We start from the raw sequence: 18,418 nt of genomic DNA, 5'->3' as shown, positions 1-18,418 counted from the left end.
ATTCTGATAAACTTAGCTAAAAAGTGGGAATGAGTGAAAGTTGAACACTGTAGGGGCACATAATCCTTGTTTGCTTGTGGCACAGAATACTGCTAATTAATATACATACAAAAGAACATCAATGGCGGCACATTATCAGAAACTAGTCATATAACTATATGTATTTTTTTTTAAACCTGTAACTGTAGGGTTCTAGATAGCAGTGCAATCACCGTGCCAACACAAATATTTAATGTCCAAAACTGTAACTAAACAAGACAAATAAAACATTAAACCCAACTCAAAAATTGCAACATCTTAATACTAGTTTTGCAAGTAAAATGTTACCCTCCGAAAGATGCTAGTAGTAGAAAAATTAGGCAGTAGTAGCCGCCTGGGCAGCAATCCTTTTCCTTTGTTCCTCTATAACTGACAACTTGATACCTTTCTCCTTTGGAAGAGACACCCAGGGCTTTGCACCTTTTCCAATGATGAAGACATTACCAAGACGAGTAGCAAACTCGTGACCTGTGGCATCTTGGACATGGATGGTCTCAAAGCTTCCCTTATGTTTCTCTCTATTCTTGATTACTCCAACCCAACCTCTGTTCCTTCCCCCAGTCACCATGACAACATTCCCAACATCAAACTTGATGAATTCAATAATCTTGTTGTTCTCCAGGTCAAGTTTGATGGTGTCATTGGCCTTGATGAGTGGGTCTGGGTAACGAATGGTATGACCATCATAGGTATTCAGGTATGGCTTGCCCTTCTGTCCAAACTGTACTGATCGAACCTTACACAACTTAAACTTTGCCTCCTCATCCCTGAAACTTCTGGTTTGATTAGCTGGCCCTGGCTATGTTGTTAACTAAGCTGATATGGTGATCATTGTCTGTGTGGCCCGGGATACAGTAGTGCTTGCCAAGAAAATCTCACAAGACTCCAGAATTAATTCCTATCTGCCTTACATTGTGTTTTGCATTGCACACAGCCTCCTCACATGCTTACATTGTGACATGTTTGAATTTAGTAATAGCTGTGTTGTATTTTGTTTAATTTTTATTATTGTTGTATGGGAAGATTAATTTCCTATATTTATTATATGTGTTGTTGTAATATCATGGTTGCATATTTTTTTGTGTTAGGATCAACGGTGCTTTTGAAAAAACATGGATAGGAGTTGGATGACAATTAAAGATTACTTGCATCCTAGATATTTGGCAGGAGTGAAAGAATTCGTTCAGTTCGCTTATTTAGGCAAGGATCCCACATATAAGCTCCCTTGTCCATGTAAAGGGTGCAACAACTTTGAGGATCAAACTATGGAGGTCATGAAAAGTCATTTGTGTGGGGGAATTGTTGAGAGCTATACTAGGTGGGTATATCATGGTGAAAGGTTTGAGGATTCTGATGAGGATGAAGATGATAACATAGTTTTAGATGAAGAAAACAGTGAGTCAGATGATATTCAAGAAATGTTAAATGACGTTGGTACTGCAAACTTTGGCGAGAATTGGAGAAATTCGGGGGAACATAATAGGGATATACCAAATAAGCAAGAGGGGGAAGCAAGTAAGTTTCTTAGATTATTATCTGAAGCTGAAAAAAGTCTCTACCCGGGTTGTGATAAGTACTCAAAACTTTCCTTTGTTGTCCATATCCTTCATTTGAAAACTATGAATCGGTGGACTTGCAAATCCATCGATATGCTGCTGAAATTCCTCATTCAAGTCTTCCCCATGGCATCAATTCCTAGCTCATACTATGATGCAAAAAATTTAATTCGTGAGCTAGGACTCAAGTGTGAAAAAATACATGCATGTGAAAATGATTGTGCACTTTATTGGAAAGAAAATGAAAGCCTCGATCACTGCCCAAATGAAAAATGTAAAGCACCTCGTTATAAATCCCCGGGTTCTAAAATTCCTAGAAAAGTGCTTCGCTATTTCCCCTTAAAGTCAAGGTTGCAAAGACTATTCATAAACAAGGAGATAGCTCAAGATATGAGGTGGCATAAAGAGAGACGCGTTCCCAAGGAAAACACAATGACACACCCTGCTGACTCAATAGCTTGGAAGGAGTTTGATAACAGTCACCCATCTTTTGCCGAAGATCCTCGTAATGTTAGGTTGGGGCTTTCAACTGATGGTTTCAATCCCTATGGAAACATGAATAATGCATATAGTATATGGCCTGTAATCCTTGTTCCTTACAATCTACCACCTTGGAAATGCTTAAAGGACCCTTTTTTCCTGTTATCAATGATTATTCCAGGTCCTAAGTGCATAGGAAATGATATGGATATATTTTTTAGGCCTCTAATTGATGAGTTGAAAGAGTTTTTTGACACTGGCTTTGAGACTTATGATGCAGCCGTGGGAGAAAAATTTATGTTACGGGCTGCTCTATTGTGGACTATAAGTGATTTTCCAGCATATGCCTATTTGTCAGGGTGGAGTACGAAAGGTTATAAGGCCTGTCCTATTTGTTTAGATGATACATGTGACGCCCGAAAAAAAATGAGTTTGAGAACCGGAAATTTTCTACTTTTCTAGGGTTTATTTGTTGTTTAACGCCCGCTTTTCTACATTTTCTTTGATTAGAAAATTTTCCAGATAAAGTTTATGAGCAAATATCGTTTTCAAATGATTTTTCTAGTATTGGAGAGTTTTTGAGAAATTAAGAGTTTATAACGGACGTGGGACCCACTAGTGCGAAAAGTTCGGAAAAATTCGGCCAATTAGGTTAAATTTCGGATACTGTAAAATTTATCGGGTGTTAATGGATAAGTAAAGGAGTGTGAGGTGATTGATGTGAGAGAGAAAAGAAAGGATTGAATTGCATTTAATGAGATGCCATGTGTCATTTTTCTATTGGGTGGACTTTATGATTTACTATTCATGGTTTTGACCTTTTGACTTATGGATTAAATATCTTCAAAATTCACAAAAAACTTACCATTTTTCACCCCTTGATGGCCGAACCTCTCCAGCAAGAAGAAAGACAAAACTCTTCAACATCTTGGCAAATTCCTAGCTCAAATCATCCAAACTACTTGCTTAAATTAGTTTTTACTCCATAAAATTCCTTCCTTGGGTGCTAGGAAGTAGTTTAGTGAAGTTTGTTTGAAGGCTTAAGGTGTCCAACATCTTCCTCTCTCTTGGTTACTTGGTAAGTGATGCTAGAACACTCTTCTACACCTAATGATGTTTATGTTATGCTTAGAAGTAGCTTGAGTAATGGAACATATGATTTATTTCTTGATTTGAAGAGTTTTGGTGAAGTTTTCCATTTTATGATGAATTTGCTGGTTTAATATGAATGGGATGTTGTGGTCTTGTATGATGAATGGTAATGGTTTAAAATGACTCTTGTAGGTGTGAATTGTTGATAAATGCAATCAATTTTGAATTTGGAAGAATTTCTGGAAAATTAGGGTTCTTGGTTGAACATTCTGTCCGAAATTTTAGGTCATAGATAGAGGCCGAATTGGCCTTTGCTCAAAACATGAAAGTTGTAGGTATTGATGAGTTTGAAGTGTCTGCAAAATTTCAGGGCATTTGGAGTATTGTAGAGTGAGTTATGCCGTTTTTACTGTTTCTGTTCTGGGTGATCAGAATGTGCGAACTGCGCTTGTAATCGTCTGTTTTGACTGGAATTGGTTTGGATTTTGTTGTTGGTGTCTTCTGATGAAATGTATCTTGATGTCTTAGCTATCATATGCCTTTGGAATCAATGCATTTGGACCTGTGTAGACTGAGTTGGACGAATTACAGCATTGTGTGATTTGGGAACCTGCAATTACGGTTCTGGTTTGGTATTCTGCATTTTTGACCTAGTTGTGCTAGGATTTGGACTGAGTGGCCTTCTACATTGTTATAGCCCTGGTTCTTAGCTTCGAAATGGTGGGTCTTACACCCTAATCCGATAATCGTAGTGCAAGTTGTGCCATTACCGCAAAATGACGTCAAAACTATTTTTCTGGTTTGAGCTAAACCTTCATTTCCGGACTCTTCCCTAGCTGGACTTGTACTAGTACTACTTGGAGCTTGCTGAATAGCTATGGGATGAACTTGTTGTTGTTGTGTGTGTACCTTTGGGACTGGCTGAGGATATAATGAAGCCGTGATGGCTGGGAAAAGTAAGGAAATTCAGGGGAAGTGCTGTCCGAACTTTTGAAGGAAGTTATTTGCATTGAGTTTGTGATTGAGGACTTGGATTTGAGCAAGGAAATGATATTTGATGGATGATTTCTGAGTCATGGAGGTGAGTGACCTCAAACTGTTTCCAAATTTACTGTTGAACCGCTTTCCTGCATTATCTACTTTTATCTACTTTGAACTGTTTTCAAAGTTACTTTTGGAACTGTTTTCTTACATATCATGTGTGCTTGCATCTTAGTGTCTTGTTATTAGTGATTTTGCTTTCAATGATTGTTAAAATGAGTTTTCTAGGCGAGTGTGTACTTTATCGCACTCGACCTACATAAAGATGAAAGTTTCAATGATTAATGATTAAATGCTACTTGCGCATGAATGTAAGCCTTTTGGGCTGAACTGGCCATTGCCCCTTGTTACCGGTCGTCTCGAGCCAGAAGCGGACTCGGTCGGGCGACTAGGAACTTGGGTGAACGTTTCGGTATACTCGAGTATTACCTTGTAGGTTGGTGGAGCCTGGCCAAAAGCCAGGGACGGTGTGAATGAATGCACGAATGAAACGAAAAGAATGCAATGAAATGACAGGAGAACGAACGTATCCTTTCATGAATGTTACTATCGCTTTCCATTGTAAATGTTTCTTGAATTATGGATACTCCATCATTGATTTATGACATCATTGATCTATGACATCATTGAAATGAACGATTGTGAAACTGATTTGATAACTGATTTTACTGGTTACTCGCTGAGCTTCTAGCTCACCCCAAAATGTTTTATTCCCCTCCACAGGGCTCAAGGCGAAGGAAGGGCTTGTAGTGTTTATTCCTGGATTATTTCATATATGGATTGAATTTGGTTTTCCTTTTGTGTAATCATTCATATTGGGATTGTATTGAACGTTTAGAATTGCTTGGATGTGTAATAGTCTAGTTTTGGACTTCCTCCTGTATACTAATTGTGATCAAGGATCAGAGTGGCGCTGCGGAAGCGTGGACGCTTCGCTTTTGATATGTAAATGTTGGAATATTTGATTTATATTGGAGATTTTATCTTGTATTTGTTTGAGGACTGTAGTGATCGACTGAGTCCCGGCGAGAGCTGGGCAGGCGGCCCGTTGACCCCTCTGGTTCGCCTTAGGGGAAAATGGGGCCGTGACAATACAACCAGTGTATATCTGAGAAATGGATTAAAATGTTGCTATATGGGGCACCGGCGATTTTTGCCAGCGGACCATAAATGGCGCAGAGAAAGAAAGTCATTTGATGGCAAGAGTGATCTTAGACAGCCTGTTAGAACTTTATCCGGTGAAGAAATCTTTGAACAACTTCAAGAGTTTGATCAAATGGTGTTTGGTAAGGCACCTGAATTGCTTAAAGAGAAGAAAAGAAAACGCATGCAAAATCAGTCAAATTGGTTGAAGAAAAGCATTTTTTTTGAGCTGCCATATTGGAGTACTAACAAAATTAGACACAACTTGGACATTATGCATATCGTGAAGAATGTGTGTGAAATTTTGTTGGCTACAGTGATGGGTACGGGACACAAAAATAGGGACACTTGGCAAGCTAGAGAGGATTTGAAGGAAATGAGATTGAGGGAAGAATTGCATCTTCAAACTCAAGGGGATTCAAAGGTGATGCCCGCTGCATGCTACACTCTTTCACGCAGCGAAAAACAAAAACTATGCCAGTTTTTGAGCTCACTCAAGTTCCCCGATGGATTTGCCTCAAACATATCTCATTGTGTTAAGCCAAAAGAGTGCCAAATTTCAGGGATGAAGAGTCATGATTATCATGTATTCTTGCAACGTCTACTTCCATTAGCAATTAGAGGCATGCTGCCAAAGGATGTTTCCCAAACTTTGGTAGAACTAAGCAATTTTTTTAGGAAAATTTGTTCCAGGACTCTTTATGTAGATGAGTTAGATGCACAGGAGAAAAACATTGTTGTAATACTCTGCAAACTTGAAAAAATTTTCCCTCCAAATTTCTTCGATGTAATGGTCCATTTAATGGTCCATTTACCTGCTGAAGCAAAACTTGCTGGCCCAGCACAATACCGGTGGATGTTCCCATTTGAGAGGTAGTGTAAAGGCTATTTTAAGACTGAATCTTCTTTTGCTTCCTAGGGTCGTACTGCTGTGACATCTTATGGCTGCATTTTTGTGACACAGAAAAATGGGTCAATACAAAGGTTATGTGCACAACAGAGCTCGACCGGAAGGATGCATTGTTGAGCGTTACTTGGATGATGAATGTCTAACATTCATTTCCAGGTACTTGCACAATGTTCCTACAATATTTAATGAACCAGAAAGAAACACCGAACGCTTTGAGGCTGCTGGAAAGTTGTCTATTTTTTCTGGAATGGCTCGGCCTTTTGGGGCAGCAACATTTTGTTGCTTAAGTGAATCAGAGTTGATGAAAATACATTTATTCATCTTGAAAAATTGTGAAGAAATTGATGATTACATAAGGTAATAAATTTATTACCTTATGTATATGAGAAGTGTTATATGTTTAGTCAATTATATCACTAACCGTACCACATAGATAACTAATAATACTATTGTATAGGATGCACAAAGAATTGCTTCAGCAGCAAAATGTGTCGAATGTAGAGCAGATGCACGATTTAGAGTTTCCAAAGTGGTTTGAAGATCGTGTAAGTATGGAACAAACTACTAGAAGACTTGTGGTATTTATATAGTTGTTAATTTGTTCAGTCATTCTAATTTCTTATTTGGGTCATATAGGTCACTTACATGCATACACAAGGCAGATGCTGTGATGAATTGTTGTCTTTGGCCAAAGGACTGGATTTTAGAGTGATCAAATATCCTGGTTGTAATGTCAATGGGTTTAGATTTCATACCAAAACACGTGAGGTAGACAGAAAAACCCAGAATAGTGGCATTATGGTGAAGGGTGAGCATGCTGATGTAGAAATAAACTTCTATGGTGCTATTACAGATATCTTAGAGGTTGAATACTCCTTCAGTCAAAGCCGAGTAGTTCTGTTCAAGTGTGATTGGTGGGACTTAAAAAATAGTTCATGTCTTAAAATAGACAAACAGAGTAATCTAAGCAGCATCAATTTGTCAAAAAAAATGGTATATAGACCAGCCATTTGTATTCGCTTCCCAAGCTGAACAGGTCTTTTACGTAAAGGATATGAGGCTTGGAGGTGATTGGCATGTTGTCGAGTCAGTCTGTCCTCGTTCATCATATGCTGTAGTTGAAAAGGATGAAGATAAATCATGTGAAGAGGAAGAGGCTTATCAAGAAGATTATCTTGAAGACCTAATTGGGGTTCAAGAGAATGTCGATTTGTCTAACTTTAGAAGAGGCGATATGCTAGCTGATGAAGCTATAGAAACTGGCATCCTAAATTCTGATTCTTTGGCTAAACGTGCCAGGAAAATGGATGATTTTTTTGTTGATGATGATGAGATTCAGCAATTGAGCTCGAGTGAAGATGAAAGTGAAAAATTTGTGGAAAGTGATGACTATGAGTCTGACTAAACGATGTTGTAAATAATATTTTCAGTTTCTATTTATAGTTACCATGTAACTTTTGATTCATATCAAGTGTATTTCTTATCTTGAATTATTTTTAGTCACTCTTAACTTCTAATTTGCAATATCTATTGTAAAATACAAGGCATATTAATTAAGTTCCTCCTTTGATTGCTGGTAATTGTACCATGCCATGGCTTTCTAGACATAGTCTAAATGCATCGCTGACTGATATTTTTTTCTTCGATATAGTTACATGGCTGGACCAGGGAAGAAAGGAAAATGTCCTATGCGACCAACTCGAGGTGCTGAAATGCCTAATGTAGCAGAAGCTAGAGAAAAAATAGGTGAACAAGTAAGGAAAATTGACTCAACTATGTACTTGTACCTTCACTTCTTTATACCATTGGTTCTAACCAATTAAGCATCTGCCCTGCTGTGTATTTCCTACTTCACTGTAGCAAGTTGGTGTCCCAAAAGGTAGTCTGGCTAGCAATGCCAATAATGGTGCTGAATTCAGCCTATCTAGAAAGTCAGTTCAAATTCGCCTATTTGATGAGACTGAGGTTAGTTCTTAATTTTAGTAGGTGGCAATATTCGAAAAATCACTTTCTAATGTGTAGTTGGCTGGATTTTAGGGTCCTACTACCTCAAATGGTCGCAAAACTGCTACAAGATCATCAAGACATGAGTTGACAACTCCCACATCTGTTCAACAGCAAGATACTACTCCATCTTCAGTACAAGTCGGATCTAACCAGTCCATTGGTTGTGGAAGTGACCAGAATAATGAGAGCGAGGATGTTCAACAGAATGATACCGGTATGTAAGATTTACTTGTAATTTATATTACACAGCTACTTTCATGTCAGATTTTTCCACTCACATCCATTTAACTGTGTACTATGTTTTGGTAGATGGCATCAATGTAACTAGGAAAAGAGGATATACTCGTAATATTGCACTGTCCAGGGAAAAGAAGGCCGGCAAAAAGGTAAAAGTCTTGGTCTCTGAAGTTAGTGGAAGAGTAATTGGAGAAGGGGCACAACAATATATCTCAGAGGCAAGTTGTGTCATTCGCAAATATGGCAAATGGAAAGCAGAAAAATGGTCCAAACTCCAACAATCTGATAGAGAAGGAATGCTAAAACTTGTTAATGTAAGTGAAATTGGTTTGAAGGCTTGTTTTTCTTCTTGACTTGGGTACAAATAGTTCTGCAACAGGTCATTTATGCACTTTTCTGACATTTACAGAATTTTTCACTCATATTTCAGAATAGTTTTGCTTATGATGAAGGAGAACATGTTAAGCCAGCACTTCTTAAGCAGTTAAATACACAGTACAGAAGTCGACGATACAATTTTCACATGATTTTCAAGAAATTTAGTACAAAAGAGGAAGCACTTGCAAATCGTCCACAATATGTTCAAGAATCTGATTGGATTTACCTTTGTGACTATTTCTGTAGTCCAAATTTTATGGTATAGAGTCCGACTTTTGATCATTTACTTTTGAGCTTCTCCATGTTTTTTTCGTGTGAAATTTTGATCACGGCTGAACTTGATAAGTGCAGAAGATAAGTGAGAGGAACAAGATCAATAGATCAAAGCAAAAAACTGCTCATACAGCTGGAACAAAATCCTTTCTTCGTCATAAAGCTGACCGGGTAATTGATTATCTTGAAGACATGTCTTTTGGATTGCTTGGACAGGTTATTTAACTTTTTAATGTAATAGGAAGCACAAGAGGGGAGGGAAGTTGGACCAATAGAACTTTATGACCTCACCCACTACAGCAGGAAGAAGAATGCAATGGTTGACGAAACATCTGCTATGAACTTAGTAAGAAAAATGGAATTCGTACTCTAATATTGTTGTACAAGTCTTATCAACGTCTAATTTCAGAATTTACCTTTGTGACAGAGCATGATGAAGGAGAAAAAGTTGGAATCTGAATCCAGTGGTGCAAATAGGACTGAAGAAGACATTTCCATTGAAGTAACTGGACGTGTAACCGGATATGTACATGGCCGTGGTCCCTCCAAAGCTGGAATAATTGCCCAAAAGCTCGCAGAGATAGATGATTTCAAGAAAAGAGCAGAACAAGCGGAGAAGCGCTCAGCTGAGTTGGAAATAACAGTCCAATCTCAACAACAACTTATGGAGAAGCTTGTGAACCAGCAAAGTGAAATGCAGAACCAACAAAGTGAAATGCAAGATCTCCTTAAATCTTTGAAAGCACAGCTGCAAGCCAACAAGCAAGTCGATGAAGGCACATCTGAACGTACTGCTTGGTAAGCAATTCTAAACTATATATACTTGTCTAAATAGATATAATGGCTGCTATGGTTTAAAGTTAACATAAGTTATTGAAAATTAGTTATTTGTAGGGTACAATATTAACTTGTAATATCAAGACTGAGGATATTAGTGAATGCTTGTTACTTTTGTTGTTTATTTAGCAATTAGAGATTGTTTTGCTTTTGTCACCTAAATTGCAATGTTGCTGTCCTTTGACATCTACATATTAAAACAAAGAAGTTTAGAATGGCGTAACATAAAACTTACAATCCAGATAAAACTTACAGCTTGCTTTCAAGGTCTTCTATGCACCATTTAATGGCGTAACATAAAACTTACAATCCAGATAAAAAATAAATTCAGATTTCGTCCTTAAATTTTTGTCCAACCGGTACTACTTTTGTTTATCAGTTCTTTCCTCCTCCTCCTCCTTTATTTTCCCTTAAATTTATTGTGTTAATATCAATATTATCTCTGCTATGAAGACATTTCGTTGCTTTTTTCATTTTCACTGGATCTACTGGAATTTGTTTAATCTGCTGTTACACCAAGCCTGCGGTAGCATATTTCTGCATCTATTTGCACTTAATGCGGGCGAATTGTAACTTTATTTCACATGTTTGTTTTCATTTTTATTTTTGCTGGAGTTGTCCGAATTGCAATTTTTGTGTTTTTCGCCCCCTCGCATGGCAAGAGTTTGAGTAGAACATTCATAAATCATAATTCTCTGTCAATTCTGCAGCCGCATATGTAGCTTGATATGTTTGCATGACTTACTGATGATTTAAAGCTACTGCTTGGACAAATCTAGAAGAAATGGAACAATAACGTTGGTATTGATTAATGAATATGATACGGTGTTTAATCCTGGAATTAAATACATTAGCTGCAGGCATATTCTCTATTCTGATGTAAATTACTTCCTCGACATCTAAAGAAGCTTAAACTGATATACTGATGTCTTTATTTGCACTGATTCCTGCTTTGCGGCCCAAATGAAGGAAAGGAAGTTTACTAAAACTTTTGAACCAAATTCCCAGAACCACACACGCACATAATATTTAATAACTCGTTAGTGTTTTTATGCACTGCTTATTCTTAACTGATCTTAAAAAGCATTTTCTCTTTGTGACCATGAACTTTCTTTTTGTACTGTTAGTCATTTATTTTGTATTCTGTATCCTGTATCTTGTATATTCAGATTTCAAGGTCTTCTATGCACCATTTAAATTTTTCTATCATCTACTAATAACTTTACTACTTTATTGCAGATATATTTGCTCATTTTGGAGGTTTCGAAGAAAATTAGCAGTACGGCTTACATGTCGACTCAAAAACTGTGGTTATAGTGCTGTCTTAAGTTTAGAAAATGTTTCGGTAGCATAGAAAATGTTTTAGGACTTGGAATATGTTTTTTAGTGCAGCCTTGACTTATGAGTAGTATTTGTTCTACTGAAACTTATGAAAATATTTGTACTATGATGTTGCACTTATTTATGATATTTGAATATTTAATATGTTATTCTGGCATTTTCTATTGTAACGGGTGCCTACGTTTGTTATTTATTAAACATTGCCGATGTTTTCATTTTTTAGATATTATTGTAGTAGGAAAATCATGTGTAAGGTGCTGTAAATGAGTAGTATTTTTTTTTCAGGCAGAATAGTCTTTATTGACAATTGTTATTGTCACTCAATCAAAACTGTCCATTGATAAGGGACTGTAGTCACAGTTGATAAGGGATTTATTGACAACAAAGTTGTCACTAATTCCCATATACCCTCACTACCATTCCTTCATGCACCATTGACAAGAAAAGATGTTGTCACTAATTCCTATATACCCTCACTACCGTTCCTTCATGCACCATTGACAAGAAAAGATGTTGTCACTAGATTTATAGCTTTTACTAATGATATAGGTTGTCATAAAAAAGTTTTATTCACTGACGACTTCAGGGTCGTCACTGTATACTTTCTGCTTTTACTGACGACCTATATTGTCATAAAAAACTCTCTATTCACTGACGACTTTAAAGTTGTCACTGTTTACTTTTACCGACGGAGATTCAGTGACGACCCTCCGACAACTGAAATGTTGTCAATAATGGTCATCAGTGACGACTTTTTGATTGTTTGTGGTGAAAGGTAGTTATCACTGATGACCAAAATTCTTGTAGTGACATAATTTGACCTTTCCTGGGCCATTCTTCATGTAAAATCATTCTTCACCAGTCAGCTCATGTGGCTTAACAACAGGACCTTGGACTTTGTTGACCTCATGCCGCTTTAGCCTTTCGACCAGCATGACTTCCTTCACTTTAGCCTGTGGTACAAACAAAATCAGCCCCATCACTTGAGTAACCCAACTGAGCCAATCTGAGACATATAGCTGATTCTTTTCTCTTAGAACAACACTGGAAAGAAAAGCAGGGAAACAGAAAAATCAATACCATGCTATACAAGATATGCTTAAGGAGAACTTCATTGGCCAAGTTAAACAGATAAATAAACTTGAATCTATTGACATCAAAATAAGCTCTACGAGTTGAGTGGCACCAAATTTCAAATTTTTAACTACTAAACTAAAGACATAATTACCCAAAAATATCCACTACAATCACTCTATGTCAAGCAGACAGCTAGTTAGCCTAATTTTGTCTATATAAATGAGGAAATTCAATGAACTCCATATGAGAATACATCATTATCATTACTCTATAAAAAGTACCACGAGTCTTGGTACATTAGAGTGCGAGTGTAAGCACTATTGTGATCTTACTTTTTATCATTTCAATTATGCCCTTCTTAATTTGTGGTTAAAGTTTTATATAATCTTAATTGTAGGTGGTTAAGAAGAAAATAATGGTTGATTATTAATGTCACCATATTGAATCATACCATATTGATTTAGAAAAAAAATCTCTTTAAAGTTATAAATAGTGAAATGATTTGAGAAACACAGAACGCGTTCTAGTACAAACATCATAACTCAGCCTACCTAAGTCCAAATCCAGAAATTCCAAAACCAGATGAAAGCTAAGAAACAGGGATACATTTCATCAGAAGACCTCAACAACCAATTCGGAAGCAATCCCAGCCAAAACAACCAATTACAGGCGCAATTCTTACATTCGGGTAAAACCAGGACAGCAAGGGTAATTTCGACTTTTCTCATTCTACGCTACTCCGATTGACCTGAAATTTTGTAGGCACCTCTAAAATGTCATTCCATACAACTTTTATGTTTTAAGCCAAGGCCAATTCGGCCTCTAACTAGGAGCTACAAAACCGGGCAGAATGTTCCCAATAAAACCCTAACTTTCTAAAATTTCTTCCAAACCAGAAATTGGTTGCAATTATCCACTTTTTCCACCTTCTAGAGTCATTATATACCATTTCCAATCATCATAGATAGCCACACAATCATGTTCATATTAAAACAGAAAAATCCCCAAAAATAATAAAACTTCATCACTTCAACCACAAATCAAGAAGTAATCCATAAACTTGCATCTCATACTACCACTAATCATGATTTAAGCATCAATAAAGGGAGGAGGGTGGTTCTTCACAACTCACCTTAGGAACAAGAGAGAGAGGGCAATTGGTCACCTTAGCTTTCCAAATAACTCCACACAACAACCCACAAACACTAAGTGAAGAGGTTTTATGGAGAAATTGCAAGATTAAATGGTTAGATTGTTGAACTTGAGCAAGATTGAAGCCAAAAACTTGAAGAGTTTTCTTTCTTTTGTTGCTTGAAGAGCCGGCCAAGATGAAGGAGAAAATGGTGAATTTTTGGTAGTTTTTTGATTTATTTGGTCAATTGGTAAGACCATGAATAGTGTTCATAAAGTAAACCCACTCAAATGGTGACACTTGTCACCTTTATTAAATGCTTACCTAACTTGTCTCTCTTATACCAATCCACTTATCATCCTCTACTTATCTCTTAACACCCGGTAAATTAATTTCAGTATCCAAAACTTAACCTAGTTGGCCGAATTTTTCCGAACTTTTCGCACTAGTGGGTCCCACGTCCGGTTACGCTCTTAATTTCTCAAAATCTATTCGATACTAGAAAAATCATCTAAAAACTATATCTGCTCCTTAAAATTATCTAGAAATTTTCCTACTCACGAAAATGCAGGAAAACAAGCCATGAAAGATAATAAAACCTAGAAAATGGGAAAAATACTGGTTCTCACACTCTCTCCCCCTTAAAAGAATTTCGCCCTCGAAATTTCTCACCTTGGTTCACAAACAGTTCAGGGTATTCCTTTTCCACCTCCCAGGTAGTTTCTTCTATCCCACGATTTCTCCATTTTTTTTTTCCGCGTGAACACTATTCTCTCTCCTACCCAAACGCTGCGATCCTTACAAACCATACCAATGCTCACACGATGATTTCCCCATAGGAATACTACTTTCAGGTCGTAGGGTAGACAAGCAGGCGTGGTATCTATTTCGTCCATCAAAATTGGGGTTGACAAATGAATGAGTAATACCGAGATCTACTCAGATTTCCGCAAATCGGTGGAATACCAAAATCATACCTTCCTCAATTTCAGGAGAATCGGGGACCTGTTGTGGCTCCAGTGAATACACTCGAGCCGCTACCTTAGATTTGGTCCCTTCCACCTTGGCCGGTTCGGAATTAGTTTTCATCGATTGCTGACTCCCCTTTCCATCTCGTGATAGGACTGGACAAGTGGCGAGCTGATGGTTTTGCACTTCCACAGCGCAAAACATTTTCCCTCCTTCTTCCAGCAATTGTCCTCCGAGTGGTTTAGCTTTCCGCAATACCCGCAAGGTCCGCGTGCTGCAGAAGCCGAGCCTCCTCTCTGGCCTCTCCCCACTTGGCCGCCTCTTGACGGGCTCTCTCGTGACACTCCCGGCATCCTTTCTTCTCCAGTTCCTCGCCCAAACTTGGAAGGGGTACTCTCATCCCCCTGCCCCGAACTACTTCCAGGAAATCCTCGCTTTTTCGCCTGGAAGTTTCTCACCTGTAGCCTGGCATTCTCTACTCGTTGCGCCTTTTCCACTGCATCGCTGAAGGCGTTAATTTGGGCTACTGCGAGGTCCTTCTGGATTTCTACGTTCAGGCCCTAGACAAATCGCCGTATTCTTCGTTGCTCGGTCATGATGAGTTCGGGCGCAAATTTGGATAGGCGGGTGAATTGGCTTTCGTACTCCGCTACAGATTGGGCCCCTTGGCGGAGTCGGATAAATTCATCTTCCTTCTGTTCTTGAACTAGCGGAGGGAAAAATTTCGCGTTGAATTCTCTCATAAAATTCACCCAAGTCCTGGGCGTTTGTTCCCGTTCTCATTTTTGCCGTATTACGTTCCACCAGGAACGGGCCGCCCCTTCCAACTGAAAAACGGTAAAAGTCACATGCCGTTCATCGGTGTAGTGTAAGGCCGCAAAAATATCGACCATCTTCTCGAGCCATCACTCGGCAACATCCGGATCTGGCCCCCCAATAAACTTGGGTGGAGCAAACTTTTGAAATCCTTCAAGAGCTCTGTCTTCGCTCTCGACGTGATTGCCAGGGTTTCCAGGATTAGGGTTTGGATTCTGGCCTTGTTGCTGCACCACTTGTGCCAGCAGGTTGGTTATTTGCTGCATAGCGGCAGCTATCTGTACATTGGGGTCAACTCTCGGTTCAGGATTGGGTCCAGAGGAGGTTTCCCCAGCACCCCGGTCTGGCGTAGGTTGCCTATTCCCGCGCCCACGCCCCCGTCCACTACGTGTGCCTTCCGTAAGTTCTATTTGATCTAGACAAACGTACTAGAACAATAAAATGACAATGCATGTAAATAAAATCCCAAAAACTTTTACAACCATATATATACATTCCAAACAAGGCAACAACACACATATAAACAACCAGTCAAGTCAAGTACAGTCAAGTCAAGTACAAACATGGAACAATCCACGGAGGAAAAGCCCCATCCAAAAGAAATATACACGTAGCTAACCCAAACGTACAAAACGATTAGCTAAGGCTCTTCCCTATCCGCCCTATGTACAGAAAAAAAACTATCTCAAAAACTCCAGGAGTCGCGACCTAGTCCGACGACGAGCTAGTAGACCCACCCGACGGGGTAGATCCAACCCCAGTCTCGAGCCCCGCACATGAGTCCTCGTCACTCACGCCCCCGACCATATCCGTACAGAAATTCAGGATCGATGCGGCTCGAACCTTAACCTTTCGAGCTCGCTTAGTCTCGCGCTCACGTGCTTCCCTAAGTTGAGTGCAGAGGTCATAGTAAAAGAAAACAAGTCTTAAGTGTGAATTTATCCATGTACCCTACAATCTAGTCCTCCTCCAGAAAACCCTAGCCAAACGAGTATGAGATCCGTCCATGATAACACTTCCATCTCCAATCCTCTCAATCGGTCTAATTACTAGGTCAAATGTAAAGACCTTCCGTACCTTGGCCTTTGCCATCAAGACTTGCCTCAAATTCAATCAAGATACCGACTCTCATTCTAGCGCTCTCCACCCATTAGTACTCAGGTCCAAGAATCTAAAATAAGATAATTCCCAACTCGAGCCGGTCGGTCCCAAGCGTAAATCATCCATATTAAAGATTCCTACCCGACATACGTACCTAGCTTCCTCAAGTCCCATGATAAAGATCTTTACACTTATGACATGCACGGTTAATAGCTTATGCTCAAAAGAGCACTTATACCTTTGGACGCATGCACGAAAGCAGGACCAAAACACCATTTGGCCCAATCTCACTCCGCGCAGAGACCACGCGAAGCTGCTCTGATACCACCTGTGACAGCCCCACCTTCCCCTAAGGCGAACCAAAGGGGTTAGCGGACTGCCTGCCCTAGGGGTGTCAACGAATCGAATCGAGCTCGAATACTAGTTTGATCGAGTTCGAGTTCGACAAAGTGCTTAAGGTTCGAGATCGAGCTCGAGATCGACGAATATTAATTTTACATGCTCGAATTCGATTCGTAAGGAATTCGTGAGGATCGAGTTCGTGTTCGAAATTGCTCGAGCTCGAGTTCGAGCTCGAGCGGTCGAGTTCGAGCTCGAATTCGAAATTGCTCGAATCGCGGTCGAGCTCGAGCTCGAACTCGAGCATCCGAGCTCGAGCTCGAGTTCGAGCTCGAAGGTCCATTAAAAAGGCAGTTAACATCTCTTGATACTCCACTAAGGTTCAGTTATTTAGCCCAAAAAAGGCCACGAAAACAAGAAAGAAAATAAAACCCCTACAATGGTATGGGTTGTACATAACAGGGTGCTATTTTAAGCAAGATACAAAGGAGGCAACTATGGGGGGATCCCAGGATACACAAGTTTGCCAGTGAAATGAACGCTAGAAAATAGATTACAACTGCCTTTTTAGCCTTGACATTTGTTACATGTTAAGGCTAAAATCATACATTTAATGCCTGGACACATAATACAAATAAGTCAATCTGCAATATCTTTTTTGGCCTTGACATTTGTTACATGTTAAGGCTAAAATCATACATCTAATGCCTGGACACAGAACACAAATAAGTAAGTCTGCAATATCGAATTTGTCCTTCATTCAGCCTTTTATCTGAACCAAATCACTGAATAGCACTGTCCAAAGTCCAAACTTATCCATATGATTGAGAATCTAAGACAAGCCAGCTTTAAATATCAATTTAAAGCCAAAGCATCAAACTATCAAAAATTTAGCAGCCTAATGCCAAGTTGTCAACCAATATCCAAATTCATCCATACATATTTTAACATCAAAACCAGCATCCAAATTCAAAGATAAGTCAGCCAACCAACATCCACCAAGTCACACAAATAGAAACAACAAAGACAAAGTGTCAACAACTCAACATTCAAGTGAATGTCTTCAACAGGCAATGTCAATTGTCAAGAAATAACCATACTTAAAAAAGTGAAACAAATTTTACAATTAAAGCAGTAAAACAGCAACTTCTTGTCCATTCCACAATAATCCTTTCCAACTTTCCAATTTCAACTGCAGGCCCTATCAAAAAAAAAATAATTTAAGTAATAAAATAGTAGTTGTAAAATGTAAAACAAGATATTTGAAGAGGAATCGAAGTGTTAAACACAAACAATGTACCTTTCCAATTATCACATTCATTTTATGGGAAGTAGAATCTCTTTTGCTGCCTTCAATTTCTGCAAAATAATAATAACAGTAACAATAACAATAAATAATAAACTAATTTTGTTTCAATAACATGAATTTGAAATAAACTTACTTTTATCTTTTTTTTCACTCCATGAATGTTTCGGCACCAATCTCCGGCACACATAAGCATTTCTACAGTTTCAGGAGCTAGTGAGGCTCTATAAGAGTCAATTACTCTTGTTCCAGCGCTAAATGTAGCCTCAGAAGCAACTGTAATTCTAACTAGTACAGCGAATTCCATAACGAGTTCATCCCAGTAGTTGAACAATTTTAACTAA

The 18,418-nt window shown here is 38.6% G+C and overlaps 1 protein-coding gene across 1 annotated transcript; it reads right to left on the bottom strand.

Moving 5' to 3' along the window:
• Nucleotides 1-355: 355 nt before the first annotated feature.
• LOC113757313 (40S ribosomal protein S4-like) lies at nucleotides 356-3,122 on the bottom strand (the record flags this gene model as incomplete). The annotated part of the gene is made up of 2 exons (XM_027300672.1): nucleotides 356-815; nucleotides 3,058-3,122. Coding segments are annotated over 2 exons (525 nt in total), but the record flags the coding sequence as incomplete, so codon positions are not given.
• Between the last annotated feature and the right edge of the window lie 15,296 nt (nucleotides 3,123-18,418).

The sequence above is a fragment of the Coffea eugenioides genome, unplaced genomic scaffold (genome assembly GCF_003713205.1).
Source record: "Coffea eugenioides isolate CCC68of unplaced genomic scaffold, Ceug_1.0 ScVebR1_2948;HRSCAF=4074, whole genome shotgun sequence".
Lineage (NCBI taxonomy): Eukaryota > Viridiplantae > Streptophyta > Magnoliopsida > Gentianales > Rubiaceae > Coffea > Coffea eugenioides.
The sequence above is the reverse complement of the archived record's forward strand: the minus strand, read 5'-3'. Positions and strand labels throughout refer to the sequence as shown.